At 40.2% G+C, this 21,893-nt stretch overlaps 1 protein-coding gene across 2 annotated transcripts in view; it reads right to left on the bottom strand.

The window, feature by feature from the left end:
- Nucleotides 1-21,893, bottom strand: part of ttyh2 (tweety family member 2) — a 64,485-nt gene that overhangs the window by 30,249 nt on the left and 12,343 nt on the right. For both annotated transcript variants that reach the window (XM_044338104.1, XM_044338103.1), the window contains exons 2-3: nucleotides 17,325-17,497; nucleotides 8,619-8,730 (exon numbers count right to left, since the gene is read on the bottom strand). In XM_044338104.1, the coding sequence (XP_044194039.1) occupies nucleotides 8,619-8,730; nucleotides 17,325-17,497 (285 nt within the window). The remainder of the gene's footprint in view (nucleotides 1-8,618; nucleotides 8,731-17,324; nucleotides 17,498-21,893) is intronic.

The raw sequence follows: 21,893 nt of genomic DNA on the forward strand, positions 1-21,893 counted from the left end.
CTGCCAATCAACTGCAGAGGACATGGAGGGGTCACTGAGGGAGAACTGGAGAGCGGATGCTAGTGAGGAGGTTCATTCTGAGTAAACAGTTCAGCTTGGAAAACAGCCAAAACTAGAAAGCCCAGAGGTGAAACAGTGAGTTTGACAGTGCTGGAATTTTGTATTGCATGATACTGTTGTTTGTCAGACACATCAGATGTTTATCTACCTGACCAAACACACACAAGAAAAAGTTATATGTGTGGAATCAAGCATCTCCTGTACAGGCGCTACGCATTACCTTGGGTTTAATGACACCATGCTTTGCTTGAAGGGAGATGTTGTTTACAGGGAAATGGCATTCACAGAGACATCCCGCTGTTCGATAATTAAAAAGGGTAATAAATGCTCTCATTCACTCTGGGTACTTGGCATTCACAGGAGAGACAACTCATATTGTTGCTATGTTTGTCAGGGATGGAGTTTGCTGGAGCGGGAGGTGAGGTTGAGCGGAAGTAATTAGTTGGGTTTACATTCAATGCGTAGCCCACACTAGACGGTCTATGGGAAAACTGGGAGAAGGAAGGAGAACAGATTAAAAAAAAGAGGGAAAAAAGAGAAAAGCTTGACATGATTGCGTTTTGTCTGCTACACTTTCAAAAATACTGTATGATTTCACAAGCTGGCCTATTCATTGTAGAGCTCAATCTTAAAGGACTATTTTTCTTTCAACAAGTGAAAAACATCGAAGATATTTTCACCCACAAATGAAGTTATTTCAAAAATGTCTTAAATTAAGTATTATTTTTGCTGTTCGAGTGAAATAATTTGCCTTATTATGTCCTGTAACAATACGGACAAAAATCCCACAAACAAGAGGAACAAAAGTCAAACAGAGTGGAATTTTAAAAAGTTTTTAAAGATAAATGAAAGGTATACAACACATTAAATCTGAACAACTTTTAAGCTTATTTAGTAACTCTTATTTAGGTTGTCTTTTTCTTTGTGCATGTATTTATTCTCTGTTTTTCTTTTCTATTACTTATGTGCAAAAATGACATATTCCAGTAGCGTATAGCAAGAATATGGTAGTATATGTGTTTGGATATGAACAATTTATATTCAATTTATATTTATATTCAATATCCTAAGTGATCAAATCATTTATATTTTATACTTAAAGCCACTATGTGTGAAATTTGAAAAAGTTCCCTCTAGCACTCCCAGAGTGAGATTGACTCATTTATCACAAATCAATTCAGGAAGATTTAATGGTTTTAAGGATTACATAAAAATCCTACACATAGTGGCTTTAACGTTTTAAATGACATAAATGAACCATTTCGGAAGCAGCCACTGAAAGTCACGGACACATACACGAGCTTGTGGCGCTCTGTAGTTTGTTATCTGATCACTCATCCTCCTCAGACTGAGCAGATGAAATCACAGATGAGAAATGAAGCATGTATCTGATCCTTGCCTCCTGTGTGAGAATCTTATCTAAAACGCCCAGGGAGACAGCCAATCCAGCTAATCTCTTCTTCGTCTTGGTCTGATCCTCACCGTGTAAGTGATCCGCACCGATCAAGAAGATATGATTTTTAGTCCCAGTCTTCTCGGGTCTTTATCTCAGTCTTATGTTTTGAGGGCATGGCAAAGCATTCTCTGCCTCACAACTTTCTAAACCGACAATTTGCTGCAGAGTGTGTTTGATGCAAAGCTATTTAACTGTGGGAATTCCATTTCTACAAGTCATAGGGTAAACAACAAACAAAACAACACAAGGAACCATGATAAATGACATAACTGTGACAAATGACAAGTGGCTTTGGGCTGAACAAATGACAATGTGCTGTCAAATATCAAATGTAGATTCTTGCTTGAGGAAAAGGAAAGAAAATATATCAATGAGCATTATATAAAGGTTCTGGTTTCCATGAGCTCGTATTTGTTTTGAAGACCCTAGGCAGTGTTTGGAGGGGTTGTATGGTCATGTAGTCTCACATCCTTTTCCTTTCCTCATTGGTTGTACTATCAAATGATAAAATCAGATCACTCTTACGCAGAAAACCTTGATTTTTATGTATTCCATTATTCTCATGGGCTTAAAATCAATCTCATGCCTGTTCGGGAAATGTGTATGCTCATTTCAAAGAACTAAATACTTGCACTATAAATGGAAAACTATTACTACTGTATTATTACTAAATAATAAATTATATCAGGCAATTTATTTTCATCTGAGATTTATAGCAGGATCAGGACTCCCTGTTGAATTGCTTGTACGTGTCGTGCCCCCAACATTGCAATACTGACTCCCAGGCTCTAAAGAAAATGAATCCCACTTCCTTCAAAGGATTCAATCTCCAAGTTTAAGCCTGTTGGGGCTGGTACCCAACCCTAGAGAAAGTGATGCTTCAAAGATGACTCTGGGAGCACGAAACAGAGAAAGGCTGCAGAGCAGCATTTTTAATTTAAGACACAAACCTCCCAGAGAGTGTCCGCTGAGTTGAAACAGACGACTGCTTGGCAAAGTTTGTTTTTATGTTGTTTTTTTTAAAGGTTTAGGGACTTGTTCCAGATGAAGACTGACAAAGACTTAATTCTGCTTCATGAATTTTATGCTATGTTCCAAGTTTTTCTTTTTACTAACTTGTGTGTCATCAATGGGGCTTTATTTGGGATCTGAAAATAGAAATGACCAATGAATTCCACACAGTTATTGTTATTCTGGACTTATTTTAGCTGCTGAGCATCCAGAGTCATTTGAACTATATATTCTATACTCTTACTCATAATTACTTGAGAAACTGGGGCCAATGAGCATATAAAACAAAGGCTAAGATATGAAATTATACCATTTTTCCTGCTCTAAATCATTGTCTCTACTTGATAGTGCAGAGACTTTCTTCAATTAAAATTGAATGTGGGAGCTAGAGCGTGAAATGGAACATGGGTCTGAAGTGCCTTAGCAGCTCGGTCACCCCAAAGATAGAGACCATCTCCACCGCTGGGTAACGAAGCTCAGCAGAACATCTCTTTAAAAATATATTCTTTCCTGCCTCCTTTTTTCCCCTCTCAGATACTTGATGACCACAGAGCTTTTAAAAAGCTGTCCTGCAGAAGGACTTACAGGCGTTTATGGGCTTGTTGATGACACACTGAGCAGGTATTAAATCATGGCTTTTGGAAAAGCAATGGCCCATGCAGTAAAGATTGTTGACCAAAGGAAAGAAGCAGGTTTGCACTATGATATACAACCAGATGAGAGCAATTCAGCAGAGACTCCAACTATCTGAATGTCTGTAGTTTAGTTTTTAAGAGAGCAAGAGTTCACACAAGGGTTAAGTGGAGCGGAAAGTGGTTTGGCCACAGAGACAACCTCTGGCCAAGCATCTGTACTTTCAGTTCAACTTTACAAGGCTGCCCATCCAGCCATATGAGAGTAAGGAAGTCAGCAAAACTGTCCATTAGTCATATCTCAGATGGACTCAAGGATGGCAGTTGTTTGTGGGAGTATTCCTCGTAAACAACTGAGGAAAAGATTCTGTCTCTTCTCCTGAAACTGAACAGATTTCTATCTTTTATCACCAGACTCCTAAACCAACACCAAGTGTGTGGTAGAGGAGAGATGATGGTGCCCTGGCCTGCTCTCTGTATTCTAGCTCCACTCTTGTGGAGTCACATCCATTCATTTAGCAGTTTTAAGTTGCTTATCCTAGTCTGGTTTATGGTGGCAGCAAGGTAGCCCAGATGTCATTTTCCACTGCCACATCCTCTAGCTCTCTCTGGGGGATCCCAAGCTGTTGCATTTCCCAAAGGACATGCAACATAGTCATCTGCTCCAGTTACAATTTCTTCACTATATTAAAAAACATAAAATGGCAAATTGGCTCTTGTCAGACATAGAAGAATCTAATGCCTAAAGGTATTCCCAGACGAGATTGGATATGTAATCCCTTCAGTGTAAGCGAGTGGGTCTTCTCCAGTTGCTGGTGCCAAGAGACCAAGAGACATCTTAATCAGATGCCTCATCCACCTCAATACAAAGGAACAGTAGTTCTACTTTCAAGCTACCAGGATGTTCAGGATAGTCCCCAGTGGTAACCCCAGACACCCTGTAAAGGAAACTTATTTCAGCCATCCGTATCTACAGTCTCATTCTTTTGGTCACCAAGCTTGTGAGCGTGTGAGAGCTGGATCATAAATCGACAAAACTTCTGAAAAAACCCCTAAATCTTTACATCCACTCTAAATAATTGTTCAACCTCTCCCCCAAGACTGTGACAAAAAGCCCTCACCAGTTTTTTATACTCATAATCCTCCCCGCATATTATGAATGGCTTATTATTTTGTATTATTACAAAAAGCGTATTATGAGAATGGTGTGGAAATATGCATGCTTGTAATTATGTAGTGGGATAACTTCCAAATTGTGTTTGAGCTCTGGCCAAATGCTCAGTGACTGACCCAGACATCGACCACGCTCACTGGCTGCCAAAACCTCTCACAACACCCATCTCCTAACAATAGAGTTATTCTTAGTGTGGCTACACACTTCAAATGTCACATCAGTCCCATTACAGCATAGATAAAGCATCCCGGTTGGCCGCTCTCCAGATTTAACAGCCTTGTTTTTTGTATGTTTTTTTTGCATTTCTACTTGTGTCTCCAAATTACACAGCTCTCAGTCTGCAAGTGCTTTGTTTAATTCACATTCTCACTAAGAGAGAAGGTGTGTGTTCATAGACACATCATAAGCATATATTCCAGACTGTAACTAATCAAGGTCTCAACAGTAGCTGAGAATAAAAGCATCTACAAATAATGACTAACTTCCTGCCTTTCCCCTCTTACAAACTGAGTCTTTAGAAGCTAACTCACTTCTAAACTCTCTCAGAGCCCGGCTAAAAGGCATTTGTGTGGGCCAGAGGGCAGTGAGGACTTCATTGTCAATGAGTTCAATACCGATTTCAATCCCGACTCTGCCAATCAGATGGGCTAGCATTGCTCCTTGTTCTTCCCCATCAAAGGCCTTTGTCTCCTCGGCTCATGGTTGATTAGGTGGGGGGAGACTGGGAACTGTGTGTGGCACACTGAGCTCTTTGTCCTGCTCAAGAACTAGACTCCTTAACAGTCTATAGCTGCATGCAATGAACTCACTCAGGCACACATGCACAGGCGTGCATGTGAGAAAACTCACATGCATGAGATGCTAAAATAAAGGCCACCATGTCCAATTATGTGTTTGCATGAGTTCACAGATCTCAAAGGAGCACGCTGACAAGCTGCCAGACGAGCTACAGTATATGTTAATGATCTCTCTCCTCTTGCTAATGTGACTTTGAGAAATGAACTTGAAAACTACTTCACAAGATTAATAGGCGAGACAATCAGTGAACAATTCATACAATCTAGAAATGACAAAGAGATGTATCTATTCCACTGTATTAAAGGGGACATGTCATGTTTTTTGTGATTTCCTGTTATTCATATACTGTTATGATGTTGGATGTAAACATGGTCCAAGGTCCGAAACTTTAGGTGAACATATGTGAAAGTGCTCCCTACAAGTCTAAAGCCATGATGACGCTTTGTTTTCAAAATTATCTCTACTTCCTCCTTGTGATGACATCAGATTGGTTCATGCATGCCCACAAACAGCCATCTGTTATGCAGACTTTGTTGCTAAGGTTATTGCAAAGGTTGTTCCATGGGTTGTTTGCATCGTTCACTCATATTTTGGATCAGATTTCCACTCAAACTTGCACGGATGTATTTGAGAAGTTGACGTTTTGAGTATAGAAAAGTGAAGTGAATTCCTACTACTACTGTCCACAGAACATGAGCACTGGAGACTTCCGCTAGCCGAGCTGGCTAACTTCCGGTTGGCTCTCCACTAACTTGAATGGGGATAAAATCATTTAATCGTGTGGCTCCTCTAGACTTTCCAAATATTATCAGACCGAATGGATCAAATTCTGATAATAAATTGAGTCATTTTGTGGGAATTGTGACGCTGAAAAAAAGTTATTCACCATTTTACAGCCGCTCCTTTTCCCATGATTTTGTGTGGGAAAGATGCTTTTTGGGCCAATGTACATCACGTGACGGACCCTGAAGTGTAATTTACATGGTTTGGCCATTATGTGAAATTTGGCTTCCAGTCCGGCGCACTTTCTCGGGCTTGGTTTACCTAGCCTCCTAAGTCACTGGAAGTCTGCTGTGGGGCAGCTAACCAATAAAAACAGAGTGGGCTCATTGGGAGGGCGGCCTTAGAGAGGCAGGACCTAAAATGGCCTGTTTCACATAGAGACTGAACTGAAGGGCTGCATAAAAGGCCAGTATAAGATAAATAAGTTAGATTTTTTTTTTTCAACTGTAAATCATGCAAAGATATTCCAGTAGATAAAAATATGACCCTAAAATGTACCTGACACCTTCGCTTTAAGGTAATACAAGCTTAACATGTGGTTATATTGATGAAATGGATCAAATCAAAAAAGCTTAGATGTTTATAGTTTGTGTCAGCAGGTTAATCCCAACTGACAGTCTACAGCAGCGCTACTGATCTTCCAACATCAGTAGTCACAGGGTTCTTACTGGTTTCCAGTTTAAATTATTTATAAAGTGCATCAATCGGAGCCAGACAGCTCTAACAGCTACTCTCCATTAAAATCTAGGACCGTTTTTCCTCATCATCAGTGTAAACCTTTAAGAAATCCTCACTTAGTGCTGTAGTGAGTGAGTGAGTGAGTGAGGTTTGGGCTCTATACCCTCTCAGCAAAGTGTTTATTACTGAGGCCATGTTGAGTCACCGCGCTGAGTGGCTCAGATACCACCACATTAATATCCATTAACACAGATGGAGACTTAATCCCTACTCTTCGACAGCCAGTCACCCAGGGTCTCTGCCTGCTCTGACATCGTCGCAGCATCATGCAGGACTTCTGCTGGTCATACACACTGGGACAACAACACATAGCCAATGTACAGTACCAGTCTAAGTTTGGACACACCTTCCCATTCCCTTGAATAAGAAAGTATGTCCAAACTTTTGACCGGTACTGTATATGAACACTGCATTGGAAAAATACATATTATTACATTGTTGGGCATAAACCGGTTTTGACAGCCCTTCTCACAGAATTATGACACATAAGTTTCCTATTTTTGTGTTCTTATACTCAAAACTCCAACTACCAGAGTTGTTTTCATGTACAAAATGTCTACATCGTGAAAACTGAGTTATTACAACGTGCATAAAAAGGTTCTTTTATTTTAGTTTCAGTCAAAAAGTAATGTAGATGACAACTGTCTACATTAGCTGTCTAGATGTGATGTGAATATTTTAAGTATTTTTGCACACCTAGTTTGCGGGGTTGTCATAATTCCAGGTTGCTAGCTGGCTCTGGCTAGCCTACGTCATGATGAATTTAACACTTACACAATGGAAAAAGATTCTACACACTCTCTCTGTGCTCTTGGTTTGTGTTTCTTGATGAAGTGTTCAAGGTGCGATCAACTTTGTTCGGTCCCTACCTACTAAGCTAACTGTAGCTAGCCTACAGTCAGCGAGTCAGTTACCTACCAAGCTAACTGTAGCTAGCCTACAGTCAGCGAGGTAGGGATAGACTGAACAAAGTTGAATCCACACACTGTTGCTTCAACTCTCGTCTGCAGATATCAGACTTGTCTTCTGTTGAAACACAAACAGCAGGAGCAGTTGATCTTGCTGCATCTTAGTTGAAGTATCTGGTACTGATAGTCCATAGTTGGATAAACTGTATTTTTCTTAATATGACAGCCTTAATATGACAGGTGGTGCAGGTGTTTCATCATTCTTGCACATAAAATCCTAAAAATATGATATTTCAATCATGTTTTAAGGGATGTCCTACATTCTTCATGAAAAAAGAAATCATACCCAAGCTAAAAAAAGATGATTTTTGTCCACAAAAAAGTTTTTTTCAAAAACAATGGTAGGAAAAAAACCAACCCAGAAAGCAAAACATCCACAGTTTTAATTTCTTAAAGTTTGACTCTCAACTGAGAGGATAAAACTGCCTTGTCATAAGTGCAAAATTTGCCACAGCGAGCTACATTTAGGTGTCTGTGTGATCAGTGTCTCTAGGATGGAAGGAAAGTGAGGCAGATAAAAATAGAAAAGTATCACGCACAAGCACTGAGCTAAAGTGAGCACAAAAAAGACACAGGACGATTCTTTGTTTCTGCTGAGGCCACAGCAACTGGGAGAAGGTGGAGCAGGGAGAGTGTGTGTGTGTGTGTGTATATGTGTGTTGTCTGTCTGGGAGGAAAGAGTTTCTGTGTGGAGAGGCTGTCAATTTGTGTGTAGCGGTAAAAAGCCATAAAAAGACTGTAAAAACATCTAAAGGTAAACTAAATTGAGTCCCCTGGGCTTTCCTCTTCTCTTGGGTGTTTGTGTCTGTGTGTGAAGCTGTATATATATATATACTCAAGTCAGTTGGTTTTTTACAAACTAAAAACATGATACCACTTAATTTATACAAGGACATTGTGAGGTATATATGTGTTTATGTGTATAAGACGTTTAACAAAGTCATTTAACGATGTCTCATCATGTGACACTAATGTTAGGAGCACTGTGTTTTACCTACCAGACTGTCCACACCGCCCAGCGTATGATTGGCGTTGTACAGGGAGTAGGTCAACTGGTACACGCCGTCATTGGTCTCGCTGTTGCCATAGAAACCCACACCCACTGCAACGCTGCAGAGAGAAAAGGCATATAAAGGGACAGGTAAGGCTTTGATAAATTAATGAGGGGAGCAGAGTACAACTGATTGGAGTGTAAATCCTGTATGTTCGAGACGATGTCCTTTTCAGTCGCTGTTTCAGTCAGAGTTTGCTCATTGATTAAGTCAAAAAAATAACGTGCGAAAAACTAAAAATAGGAATGTCGTTTCTGTTCTGAAATACTGAACCATCCTGTGGTAGAGATATACCTACAAGAGAGAACAAAAATCAGCACCTACACAGTATTTCATGGCTTCTTTTTCACATTAGCATTTTGGCATTATCACAAAGTGGGTTCATCAATTTCTCCACCTCAACCCTGGCTTTTGGAAAAAAACAAGAAAAAGCAAACGTACAGTAATGAGGCTCTTTGGGACGATCCCTGTAAGGAGATAAAAGTGTTATAGGGTATATTATGTCCACTCAAACAGCATGAATGACATGCATTCATTGGAAAGGCAGCAGGAGTTGCTGTGTGTGTCTTGGGGGGATATCTTGGGAGATTTCACACACAATTAAGATTGCGGGAGAGATAATATCAGATTCATTCAGAAGTTGTTTTGTTTGTTGCTTTTTCCTGCTAAAGTCTGTGCTTCCTCCATGAAAAAAGGTTTTTGTGCTGCACATTTAACCAAAATGTCCAGCCTTATGTCCTGACTTGTTTCTTTTACTTACTGTACAATATGATAATTTAGTTAATTGAAACTGTAATCTGTGAGCAGCAAACAGAACAAAATGGTTTATTACAGCAGGAAAAAAACAAAAACAAATATGCAGTACATATAGAGAACTGAAACCATTTGGATTTCTGTGTTCATTTATGTAAACATAACTCTTTGAACCAGAAATCTGACAATACAGGGTTTTGGAATGTGAATGCATAATTTGAAAACACTTTTGCATATTCAGTCATCCAAGGATTTCATTTGATGAGCAAGAGAAGCAGCACAAACAAAATACCCGGCATCATAAACCTACGCTCTTAAGTAGTCTCTCTGAGCGTCTGCACTGTGGCACTGTGCTGCCATAATATGGGATTTAAAAGCAGCTACACAATCTCTCTCTCGACATAAACCCCACAAGAAGAACATAATGCCTCACAACATACTCTGAAGACATGACGACAATGATCCCCCGTGTTACATTTAAAAGTTGAGGTCAGAGGTCACAGTTTTTTATAGCAAAACCTGAAATAAAGATCATCTCTACTAATATCAGAGGAAATTATTACTCTTTTTTATGAGAGAAAACGTTGATCTTCGGGAGAAACAAGTTGCTAAATGACACAGCGACTACTATAATTAGTGACGCTTTTGTTTAGACCACCACCTACTAACTCAATTCATCATAAGATGAGAAGCAAGCAGCATCTGTCAGACTCTTGTCAGTACAATCCAATACAGCAGCTAGTCATACTGTCACGAAGCATTTAACGATCATTGGAAGCTCTGGTTTGAGGTGCTGTTGAATTATATTACATTATATTGAAAAGTGTGCCTACTTAAGTCACTTGCACTGCTGTCACTGACTACATTATCTTATAACCAAGTTAAGTTAAGTTTATTTGTAGAGCACAGTATCATACAGAAGCAATTCAAAATGCAATTGATAAAAACGGTAAAACAGTAAAAAATTGGTTTGGACATAAATACAGGCACACATTACACACACACACACACACATGCAGGCAAACAAACCTACTTAAAAGCTAAACAAAACAATGTCTTCAGTTATTGTAAGCCGGCAGACTGTCCCATACTTAAGGAGCAGAAGCACTAAATGCTCTGCGCCTGATTTGGAATTAGAAAGCTGTCCTGGGGCCTGAGAGATCTGCCTGGTTGATAAAATGGAAGCATGTCTGATGTACAGTATATTCAGGAGCCGGGCCGTTTAGTGCTTTATAGGCCAGAAGCAAAAAAAAAAAAAAAGATTCTATAATTGAAGGTAGGCAGTGAAGCTGTTTAGAAATTGGAGTGACATGGTCAAACTTTTTAGTTCTATACGGGCCGCCGCATTTTGAATAGGCTGGAGTCTGAATCTGCCTGAGAGATGATTTTTTTTTTCAGATAACCAGTCAGTTGATATAAAACAGGGAGGAATAGTGCTCTCTGGGACCAATTTCCCTCTCTAGAGTTGAGCAGATACAGTATATGGCCGATTGACTTGATTATTTATTACAGATCAATATTTTATAACCTCATTAATTCTACATGGTTTTATGAGTATGGGCGCCTCTTCTCTTACTTATCTAATAAACCATAAAACATCGATATAGCTTTCTCTGATCTGTTACTGTAATCACTGCATCCGCCCATAGCTCAGTTTGATAAACCACCACTGTCTCATCCCAAAACGAGTCCCCGGTGACGGCCAGGGGCAGGTCAGGTCAGAGCTAAAGGGAAGGCAAGCTGAGGTAAGCCTGACTGAGACGTGAGCAGTCTCCTTAACCTCCCGGCTCCCCTGGACTCCTCCCTTATGGTCCGGATAATAAACATTAAGCAGAAAAGAGAGACTATAAATCCACAGTCAACAGCGCAACAATGGAATCGCTGAAGTCTGGCAGAGCTAGCTGTGCGGCAGTGTGGCGCTCGGAGCTGAATGCAGGTGAAGCGGAACAACAGGGGCTATTTTCCTAATTAGTAGAACAAGGACAGAGTCTCATTAACTGACCCCCTGCAGGTAAAGCTCCCACTCTGCAGGTTTTAACACAACCCTCAGGGAGAGGCATGGAGATGTTTTAAAGACAGAGCAGACATGAATAAATAAAAGCCTCAGTTTGGAAAGAGAAATAAGGAAGACGTGGAGAGACAGGAAGTGACAGATATAGACAGACTAAAAGAGACAGACTGACAGTGATGGAGGCGGGAATCGAATACTGTATACAGGCAGACGGAGAGTTTACCATAAATAATGTGACGCAAGAGCAGAGCGCAAGACAATGGGACAAACAGAACAAGACAGTTCCGTCTTGCTTCATGCACCCACAGTTATAATAATACACAAATAATGACACATACTGCTACATTTTATTTGTTGGATGTGGGTTTTTTTTTTTTTTTGGTTCCCCCAAAAAAAGACATCACCTGCAAAAGAAAACATACAACGGGAGTTTCTCTTCTTTCATCTCTGTGTGTCTAAACAGATCCTCTAATGCCACAGACGCAGAAAAATGTATTGGGTAATAGCCGGGAGAAACTTGCGCTTCTTTGAACCATGCAAATATTTTAAGGGTAGAATCTTATGAATATAAGGGAACTGGGAGGACAGAGAGACATTTGCAGAGGAAGAGAAAAAGAAGGAGGAATATTTCTTTCTTTTTCTATCCCTCCTTCGCTCTCTCTGTCTTCCCGGCCCCTTTAGTGCTGCTCCTTAAAATATCTATGGTCTAATTCAAAGAGAAAGAATATTATAGATTTGACTAGGCATGCACTGAGCAGAAGTCCAAACTGTCATGTTGATAAATGACAAAATAGATAAAAGACAGTGAGGGGAATTCAGAAAAAGGAACCAAAAGCTTCAGCCTGCAGCAGAGAAAAAAAAAAGGCCTTGGCTACTATGAATAGACTGTGTGAATATTTGAGATTTGCACCAAAGTGGCAGCAATGACTCTCTTGAGACGACAAATATAAATAGATGATTTTATATTTCACTCTGCCCTCCTGAAGTCAGCAAACAAGCCACCCCCAAAAATCCCCTTAATATGCTGTAGGCCTGTAATATAAAACACAAATAGCTCCTCTCTAAATGTTTCATGCACATGTCTCTATTTTCAGAGCTTGAACATTTCCAAAATAGCCAATTTAAGACCCGAGATGCAGTAAAAAACAAAGTTATAAATCGGTTACTGAAAATAGATGACACCAAAAAGTGAACAAGGGCTTTAAAGCACTACCGCTGGCACGCTGATAGTTAGGTATTCTGTTACAAGCTGCTCGTGTGCCAAATAAATTCTGTATCAGATCCAATGGAGCATATACACAGATGTCATGTAAACAGACAGTTTATCTCTCTTCCTTTCTCATATTCTTCCCGCTTCTCACTTCCGCGCTATGATTGTCAGCAGACACAATATACAAAACAGATTAACAAATACAACAGAATTTTTGTGTCCTGGAAAAGGCAACATCCTTTGATGATCCATTTTTGCCTGACAACCATTCATCGCAACCAGTATTAGGTAAACTGACAGGAGATATTTAAGATGTCTTTAACATCATGTTGCAATAGAGGTCACTGTTAACAACTTGCTGTACATCCAAGACTTCCTAAAGAAACACAAGCATCATTGTGCTCAAAATCCAACCTGGATAAAACTATCAGTGGCTTTGTAAGAGTCCAGATGTCCTCAGCATGAGCAGCTCAGTCAGTTACACTACAGTATAATTACACAGCTAATCTGTTACACCACAAGCAGAGCTACAACCACATCCACTGAGTGACATCTGCTCTGGCCTCACCAGTGTTAATTAGAATGGACATCACTGCATATCAGCTCCAGCCACTGTCAAACATAATTAGAGTGGAGGACGGCACGGCTTTAAGCAGAAACAGAAGGAAGAGGGGAGGATGAACAAGGATGAGCATAGAGGGAAAGGAAGCAAAATGAAAAGAGGACCTAGAGAAGAGAAAGGGGGAAGCAACATGAGGGTGAAAAGAGGTGAAGGAGCCGGACTGAAGAGATTAAAACGAAGCAGGTTTTCCTCTTCCCAAATCCAATGTGAAATCCACCGGGCAATTCGCATCCATCCTCTGGCATATCAAGTAGATTGACATAATCAAAGTTGGGAATCAGATGAAGGAGAGTTGATTTCCCACAGGATGTTTCCTCCCACTTCATTCATCTCACAATATTAAATCTTACAACTTATCAAATTGCACCACGGAAGCTCTTTAAATCTACTCCAGACCAAAACAGTGCACTCTAATGGGATTACTATTGAGCACTATTTGAGAGAAAAAAAATTTAAGCAACCAACATATGAAGACATTACATATTTTATAGCACTGACAGTATTTTTTTTTTTTACAGTATATTACATTACAAAGCATAAGCTATGACACAGAAGATCAGATCTTGTTTAGAGGGTAGAAATCTTGCAGAAGGGTCCACATCATCAAAAATTTGAGACTTTATTTACTTCTGTTAGGTGTATGCAAGAAAGCTTGTCTCTTAAATCGGAATTTGCTGAAGAAATAGTCTGAAGAAGGTACTGAAAGAGTTTTTCTTGATCTGAGAACAACAAGACCTGGTGAATAACCCGTTAGCTCTCCCAAGAAAAAAAACCAAAGCATCAATGGTTTCAGCAAATGCCCCTAAAACAACACTTGTTTACGCTCAAGCGACAAAGCCCTCTAGCGGCAGTAGGAATTCAGAGGAAGTAGAGTGACGTTGTTGTAGAGGCACAAAGTCCGCAGAGGGAGGAGGAGGCCGGGGGCCGGATGGATGGTGGGTCAACAAAACGAGGGACTTTAATATGGGAATGTCAACAATGGTTTCTTTCAACCATGACCACAGTTATTCCCTAACTATTGCCAAGTGGTTATTACTGTAACCATGACAACGGAAGTCCCCTGACCTTAACAAAGTAGTCATTTTAACCCAAACCACAATGTTTTCCTAAACTTAACCGAGCAGCTTTTGTGCCTAAACCTATAACCAAACTTTAACCACAAGAGTTTAAAATGAGAAGACTGTGTGTGTCGTTCTGGAGGGCATGGACCAACTATATATTTTTCAAATTTGGAGGACTCCTCTGCTAGTCGCTGCTTGCATTTTTTTACGCTTCTAATTTTGGTTTTGCAACATACATTTTTAACGTGTGGAGGTCTGCCACTTTTTAAGTCATTCTACGTTTTTTAAAAACTTCACATGAATAATTTAATACCACGTAATGAAGACTGGTTGACTGGATGGGAACAGAGGCCATTTTCAACACTTGACAGAGAGAATTCACTGAATAAATGTGTGTGACATCAAGCTAAGTGTTGTATGGTTTGTGCTTTAGTGCTGTTTTTCCCAAGTAGTGACTCAAAGGTATTTTGACATACAAAATATTCGTCATCATGCTTTTAGCGGCCAGAATTTAGATTTGAATTAATGAAACTGGGAAATTAAATATTTTTTAAGAATTGTTGAATGAGGCATTTTTGTGAAAAGCATTTATTTTCTTCCTTTTTTCACTTACACTTCAGGAAATTACTTCCAGTAGACGTGGACAGTGGCTCAAAAATATGACAGAGTAGAAAGCCGATGTAATTAATTAGTGATTCAAACCTACAGTGGTTCCAGGAGTTTTTTCCACTGCCATGAAACCCCTGTGTATTTCCATTTAACAGTGAACTTTGTCTTTTAACAAAAAAAGACATACAAAAATGCTCGAGGCTCGACTAATTTAATATTACCCACTGGCTGTTAAACATGACTGTCACATGGTTGAGAGAAGCATCCACTCATCTGGCACCAGATTCAATTAGCTACTTTGTGGGAAGAGCACATCTCATTGACTGACTTAATAGGTTCTATCTGGTGATGTAAGTGCTGACTATGCTGCATCACTGCCTGTGTTTAGGTAACGTTATTACAGATTGTGAAATGAACTTTGCCCCTATAGTTTGAGAGCTGTAAAGGTTCATGTTTGTCAGCGGCAAGCGTTGATTTGCAAGTTCGACACAGCAGCAATGAATGAGCTGGTGTTAACAGAATAATAAGCTGGAATAATTAACTGCTCCAGGTTGTCTACGTACCAGCTATAGGCCACAATACTGATGTCATTAATCTTTATCGCAGCTACACGTAATGTCATTTCACATCAGGAAAGTTTTCAGCTCGACATATGATGAAATTCAGCCGCCTGCAGCCAAAACAAAACACGTTCACTGGACCGCTCCTCAGATGTAAAATCTGAGGGGAAACACTGGGTCAGATATTATCTTAGAAACAAAGAAACATCTCTCCTGCTCTCAAATAAACCTCACACTAATCATTTAAGTGTTTTTGGAACAAGGTCGATTTCTTCATGCATAAAATGTGATAATTAAGATTTAAATTCATTATACATTATTATTGTCCTGTTGCGTGACGGTGAAACAAGCTGTGGACTAATGAGACTAATGAAAAATATTATTAGTAACCTGTAACCTGCTCTCCATTATTTGGGTTGTATTATCCTGCCAGTTATGTAAACAGGAGGTTTTTATAGATGCAAAATAAATAGGCTGCACTTCATGCACTTAACAGTCTCCTAGTTCAGGCAAGAATTAAAATGTTATTTACAATTGCTGGAAGAGTTTAAAAACCCATTATTTTTCCTAATATTTCAATCATATCCCTATCAAGAATGTATAGTTACCTTCTACATTAAATCAAATATTTTAAAATATTCAAATAGCAACTCATGATGTTTCTCTGCCTTATTTTCTCTTTATGATATCTGTAGTTTGCACCTACAGTAACATAGAATACTTAAGGCTACTCAACAGAGAGATTGTTGCATTTTTGTTATATTAGTTGTTTGATTTATACAGTAGTCTATCCTCCTACATGTCATTTGTTTTGCATTTTATTTTGCAGACTCAGTCGGTGCATCCTATCCAGAGAGAGGTTCAAGGTTTTAAGGTGAAGAGACTTGTTTGTGAGTTGGCTGTTAGAGGCAGTAATGCACCCGTTTCACTAAACTCTGCATTGTCAGCAGAATATTTATAATACACCCACATCAGGAAGGGTTTTTCGATAATGATGGTATACTACTTGAGAGTCAGAACACAAAGGGGATATTTTGTTTACACCACTGTGAACTCGGAGCTGATGAGTTATCAGCCGATTGTGCCAATACGCCCTAAAACCACAGGTCATAGCTTCCTAAGGAGCTGTTTTGAAAAACACATGTCGAGACTGAGAAGACCACTCTCTGAACGAATATCAAAAACTTTCACTCTTTTGGTTCATTTTTGTGTGTGCGTTTTTAAACTAGATATCATACAAAAATGAAGCAAAGGTAAGATGGTATCAGAGAGATTTCATCCACATAAACCACATCAATGTCTCACAGATGGAAAAGAGACTTAGCAGAAACAGATCAAAGACTGATTTCATCAAAAGGAAGGAAATAAAGAAGGCTGGATATGCCAGTGTGAACCCGAACCACTCACACTTGCAGAACTGCAAATAGGAGCTTGGGTATTTCAAAAGAGAGGTGGACTGACAGGCATGTACACCAGAGAGAGAGTCCCTGAATGTCTTGAGAATACAAATGGGAAAATGGAGACAGGCAGACAAACAAGAGACTAGCAAACATAATAGACAGGCGGACAAACACATACAGTGTGGACAAATATTCAGAGAGTCTCTGGATGATGAGTTATGGATCTCCTGTGAAAATAGGTTATGTGCAAAGAAAGAATGAGAGTCTGTGCAGTGAAAACCACTTACAGATTCCCGTTAGGAATACAGAATGACCAATAAAGAAAATGGGAAAACACACAGAATCACATACATCAACTGTGTCTGTGGGTGTGCACTATCATCAGCAATTAGACATAACAGCTTGTCAGCGTCTTGATTTTCTCACCATGTGATGAGGCCGGCAGCGACGGCAGACCAGGTTACACAGCAAGAGTTTGGCTTCTTGCTCTCCTCCTCCTCGTCTTTGCGGCAGCAGCACAGGCAGCTCAGGTAGATGGCAAGACATAGCAGGTTGAGGCCGAGCCCTGCAGCCGCCACACAGCCCAGGAATATGAGAGACTACAGAGAGAGAGAAGGGGGGGGGGGGGGGGGGGGGGGGGGTGACATGATGCATTTGAATCAGAGACATAAAGTGGTATAAGATCTCGTGTTTTGCCTCGTGCAGTGTAAAACTATTTTGACCTAGAAAGTAGGGTCACTTATGAATAAGAATAGGGTAGCTCCCAGTCTGAAAAGTGAAGCCAATGTGTAAGTGCCATAAACCTGCATTCTTTCCAAAAAGAAGTCTGAATGTAAGAAAATGACCCTACTTCTTACTTGATTTATTACACCAGTAAACAGTTTCCTAATGAGTTCATGGTCTCAAGTGCTAGTTTCAAGTGTTCTTAAATAGAGCATGATGTTCATTTTGATAAATTATGGTGGCATTTAGAGTAAAATAGACGATAAAGCAGGGTACGCTTTGGGGCATGGCTACCTTGTGATTGGCAAGTTGCTACCACAGTGACAATGTTGATTACGTAACGTGCACATGGTGTAACCCCAGATTCACAGAGTATAGGCATAGCTGCCACTCTTTTACAGTGTGTTTTCAGTGCATGAAAGTTAATTGTCTCTCTCTCCCCTCTAAGGAGTTGGCTGTTCAGTTTTTCCAGTAAATACATTTTGTTTGAATGGTTTTAAGCCTGTTTTTTGCTAGCAAAAATTAGCATGAGTATTATCACAGTTAAACACAGAATGTAAATGCACCGTGCTAACCAAGCTAGCAGCTAGCACTAGGGTCAGCTCCACCCTCTCGTCCAAATATGGTCACTTCTCAGTCAATACATCTTACAGCTGGTCGAGGAGTGAGCAATTTCTGAAACTCAGAGGGATGTCAAAGTATAAAGCAGCATAAATTTAAATAGTAAATACTGAAGACATTATTTGAGTAAATGTACTTGCAACCACTGCTTGAACTGAGGAATAAAGGACGAGAAAATGCAATAGCAGTTAAAAGTTAAAATAAGGAACACAGACATCCAAATCATCCATTGTTTGTTGTTTTGTGGTAGCACGCTGAGCTAGCATGAAAAGTTTTTCATGTTTTAGTGTTTTCTTTCTTTAGCAAAACATGTTAGGTCTGATAACCAACTGCATGCTAACTCCCCAGCAACAAATGACAGGCAAAGTTAGTGACTAGTTGGTGAAGAAATATAACATTTAGCAGCTAAAAATCCCACGTTTTTATCTCAGGAATTGGTGAAGACTAAAAAGGAACTAAAAAGACAGCAAAGTCAAGTGGCCAGGAAATTACTAACGTTAATGTTTCCCTGCTGGATGTGTGATGCTAAATAGCTGACAGGTGGTTTGCTAACAAGTTACCTATGTCAAGGGTCTGTGTTTGTCAGATTGTTGTGGACTTTGTTATCCTGTTACATGGGCTAATAATTTAACAACACTGGCTCCCTTACTGTTAGCTCAAGTGTAAGCATTGAGCACTGAACCACATAGTTACCAGGGTTAAATGAATGACTTTTATGTTGTAATGATTGAACAGGTAATTTTACCAGTAGGCCATTTTCACAACTGTTCCTTTAATTAATTTGGCTGCCATTTAACTTTTCCCGCTGTATTAAATTTCCCAATGACAAGATTTCATCAAATAAATGCTGTCAAAAGCTTATCCTTTTCTCCTCTGCAAAATGTCTCTCTATTTATAGCATCATAATGCTGATGGCAATGACGTTCTGTGACTCCAAACACACCATTTCAAACTAAAGTTAACAGCCACTGTGTGGTAATAAAAGACACAAAAAAACTAATGAATATCTCTGCATCAGCCCCAGAAACAAGGCCAGCTGCATTCTGGGAGCCTGTTATCCTCATTCCCAGCGTCCCCTGCCTCCAGTTGGAGAGAGCAGACACCTCTTCATAAATCTCTGAATCTACTTCTCTCCCTCTCATATTCCTCCTTTAGCCTCCATCCCACCTTCTGTGAAAGATGGAGTGTTGTGACAAAAATAGCAACAAGACTGTCCTAACAGCCTCAAATGAATTCTGCATCCATCTGTGAGCAGATGGGTTTATTCAAGCTCAGCACCCCCCAGACCCCCCCACCTTCCCCCACCCCCCCCAACCATTGCTCCTTTCTAGTTTGTCTGAAATCTTTTTGGTGCTGAGCCATCTGTTCCCATGCTGTGATGTCATGTGTCCTGCAAGTTGAGTTGTGGGATTAAAATCCAAAAATGGGAGAATATGCAGGATTATATCAACGATTGCTATAAAAGTCCCAGGTAAATTAAAAAATCCTCAAGAAACCTCAAAACAGTTGCTTAAGTCTCTCACTTTACTAATAAAAGACAAAAATACAACTGCAAGAAATATATACAGATATCGTCACTACATACTGTGTTTTGCACCAAGAATCTTCCATTTTATAATTTGCTCCCCTAAAAACAGTCTTTCTTTCTACTCTCCCCAGATCTATTTGTAGGGGTGCTGTGCCTCATCTTGTCCCATTTCACAGCTACATGCCTATCATGTAAAAGGCTACGCATCTGCTGACAAAAAAAGAAAGAAAATGCACAAGAAGTGTCAAGGGAGCGACGGGGCAATCAGAGAAACAGCAGAAGGTTGAGAGGTAGACGCTTCAGTCATTGACCCCTCAACTTTCTCATATTCTCCAGTGCCAGATAAAAAAGGTCTGGAAATTAGTGGAAATTTGGCACTGCAGTTTAAGAGATGGGATCGTAAATGCATTAATGGGTGTGTTCAGACAGATGGATGGATGTGTGCACCAAGGTGAGACAAAGAGAAGGAGAGAGAGAGAGAGAGAGAGAGAGAGAGAGAGAGAGCTCCTCGTCTCATCTGAAGGCAGGGAGGGGTTTGGAGTCATGGGCGCCGATGTAAACTGGGTGTAATTGAGGTGAAAACAGTAATGAGATGGAGATGTGGGGCGCAGGTGGATAATATGAATATGGGGGATGGGTGGGAGACACCATAAGCAGTGACTGTTAGACAGAAGAGAAAGGGGTTGGAAACTCCTACTAAATGTGCAAACACTGGGCCACCCGGCCGCTTGAATCGTCATGGTTACGTGCAGGTTAGTTAGTGCCCTTGCGACGGGGAGGGAGGACGAGTGAAAAGGCAAATTATCACAGCCTATTTGAATTAAGCAGCATGTGACAGGCCTGCTTAAATTGCCATGCCTCTGTCTTGTGATTCTCCTGCAGCCAGGCAATACAGAGAAAGGAGGGAATTTGGCAGAAGGGGGAAAACCAGTGAGGAAAGTGGTTGACAGTAAAAGGCTTTACTGGGACTCTTTAGAGCGTCAAAGGAATAAACTTTGGTCTGTATGATCTTTTTGTGGCAGCTGTCATCATGTTTGGGCCTCTAAACTCCCTCAGAATCCATTGTGTAATTTAAAAATTGCATGGGCCTTATGAAGAAACTCATAAATGTATACTTTTTCAGGGAAACATTCATTCCAAGGCTGCTTTTAAAGCAGTTATGGACAACACTGTACACTTTCTTTCTCTCTACCTTCTCTTCTCAGTAGTAGGGCGCAAAAATAATGGCTTCTGAATAATGTAGCATCCATTCAGTGGAAGGACTCACACAGAGACTGTACGCACTCAAAGACACAAAGATGCACACACCACAACCCCATCCTGGAACCATCACTTTCCAAGTGCTCCAACCTTCCATTAGGTTTAAAAACACCATTTATCTTTTACCAACCAGTGTGTACACATTCGCTCTTTGGTAAAAATCAAATTGGCAGCTCTGACCACTTAACTGCTACCTAAATTAGGTCTGAGTAGTTTCCCATAAAAGCAGACTCAATATGTTAACACCCTCCTCCTTAGTTACTCATTTCTAACTCAAGAGGCCCACTCCAGTGTCTTCTCTGTTGTGTTTCCTCTCAATTGTCCCTATAGACGGGGGGTGGGGTGCGCAGGAGACTGCAGGCTATGACATAGGAAAAGAAAGGAAGGAAGATCTAGCTGAGCGGAAAGGCAACCCCCGAATTGGGAGGGAGTAGAGGGGGAGAAGATGAGAAAAAAGGGAAATGGAAAGACAGCATGACAGAGTGATGGAGAGAATACTGTAGGTAATGAAAACAGCGAGACAGCTGGGCGTGGATGAGAGAGAGTGAAGACAGAGGAAAGAGAAAAAGAGGGGTGGTAGAGGCATGAATGATAAAGTATGTGTTTGCACGTGCCTATGGCCATAATGGGAGTACAAAGACAAACATAAAGCTACCTCATCCCCATGGCTACCTCAGACAGACTCTTCATTACTCATTCCACAGCCCAGTTTCTCTCCCATTACAAGCCCATTGTAAATGGTTTCACCCTGAGGCTGGAACATTGCATAATGCTACGATTTTCCCAAAATAGAGAGCAAACTTAGGAATCTGATTGTTGAGTGTACAAAAATGAACACACAAGTGTGTGACAAGACAAATCAT

This window comes from Thunnus albacares, chromosome 20, assembly GCF_914725855.1.
Source record: "Thunnus albacares chromosome 20, fThuAlb1.1, whole genome shotgun sequence".
Classification (NCBI taxonomy): domain Eukaryota; kingdom Metazoa; phylum Chordata; class Actinopteri; order Scombriformes; family Scombridae; genus Thunnus; species Thunnus albacares.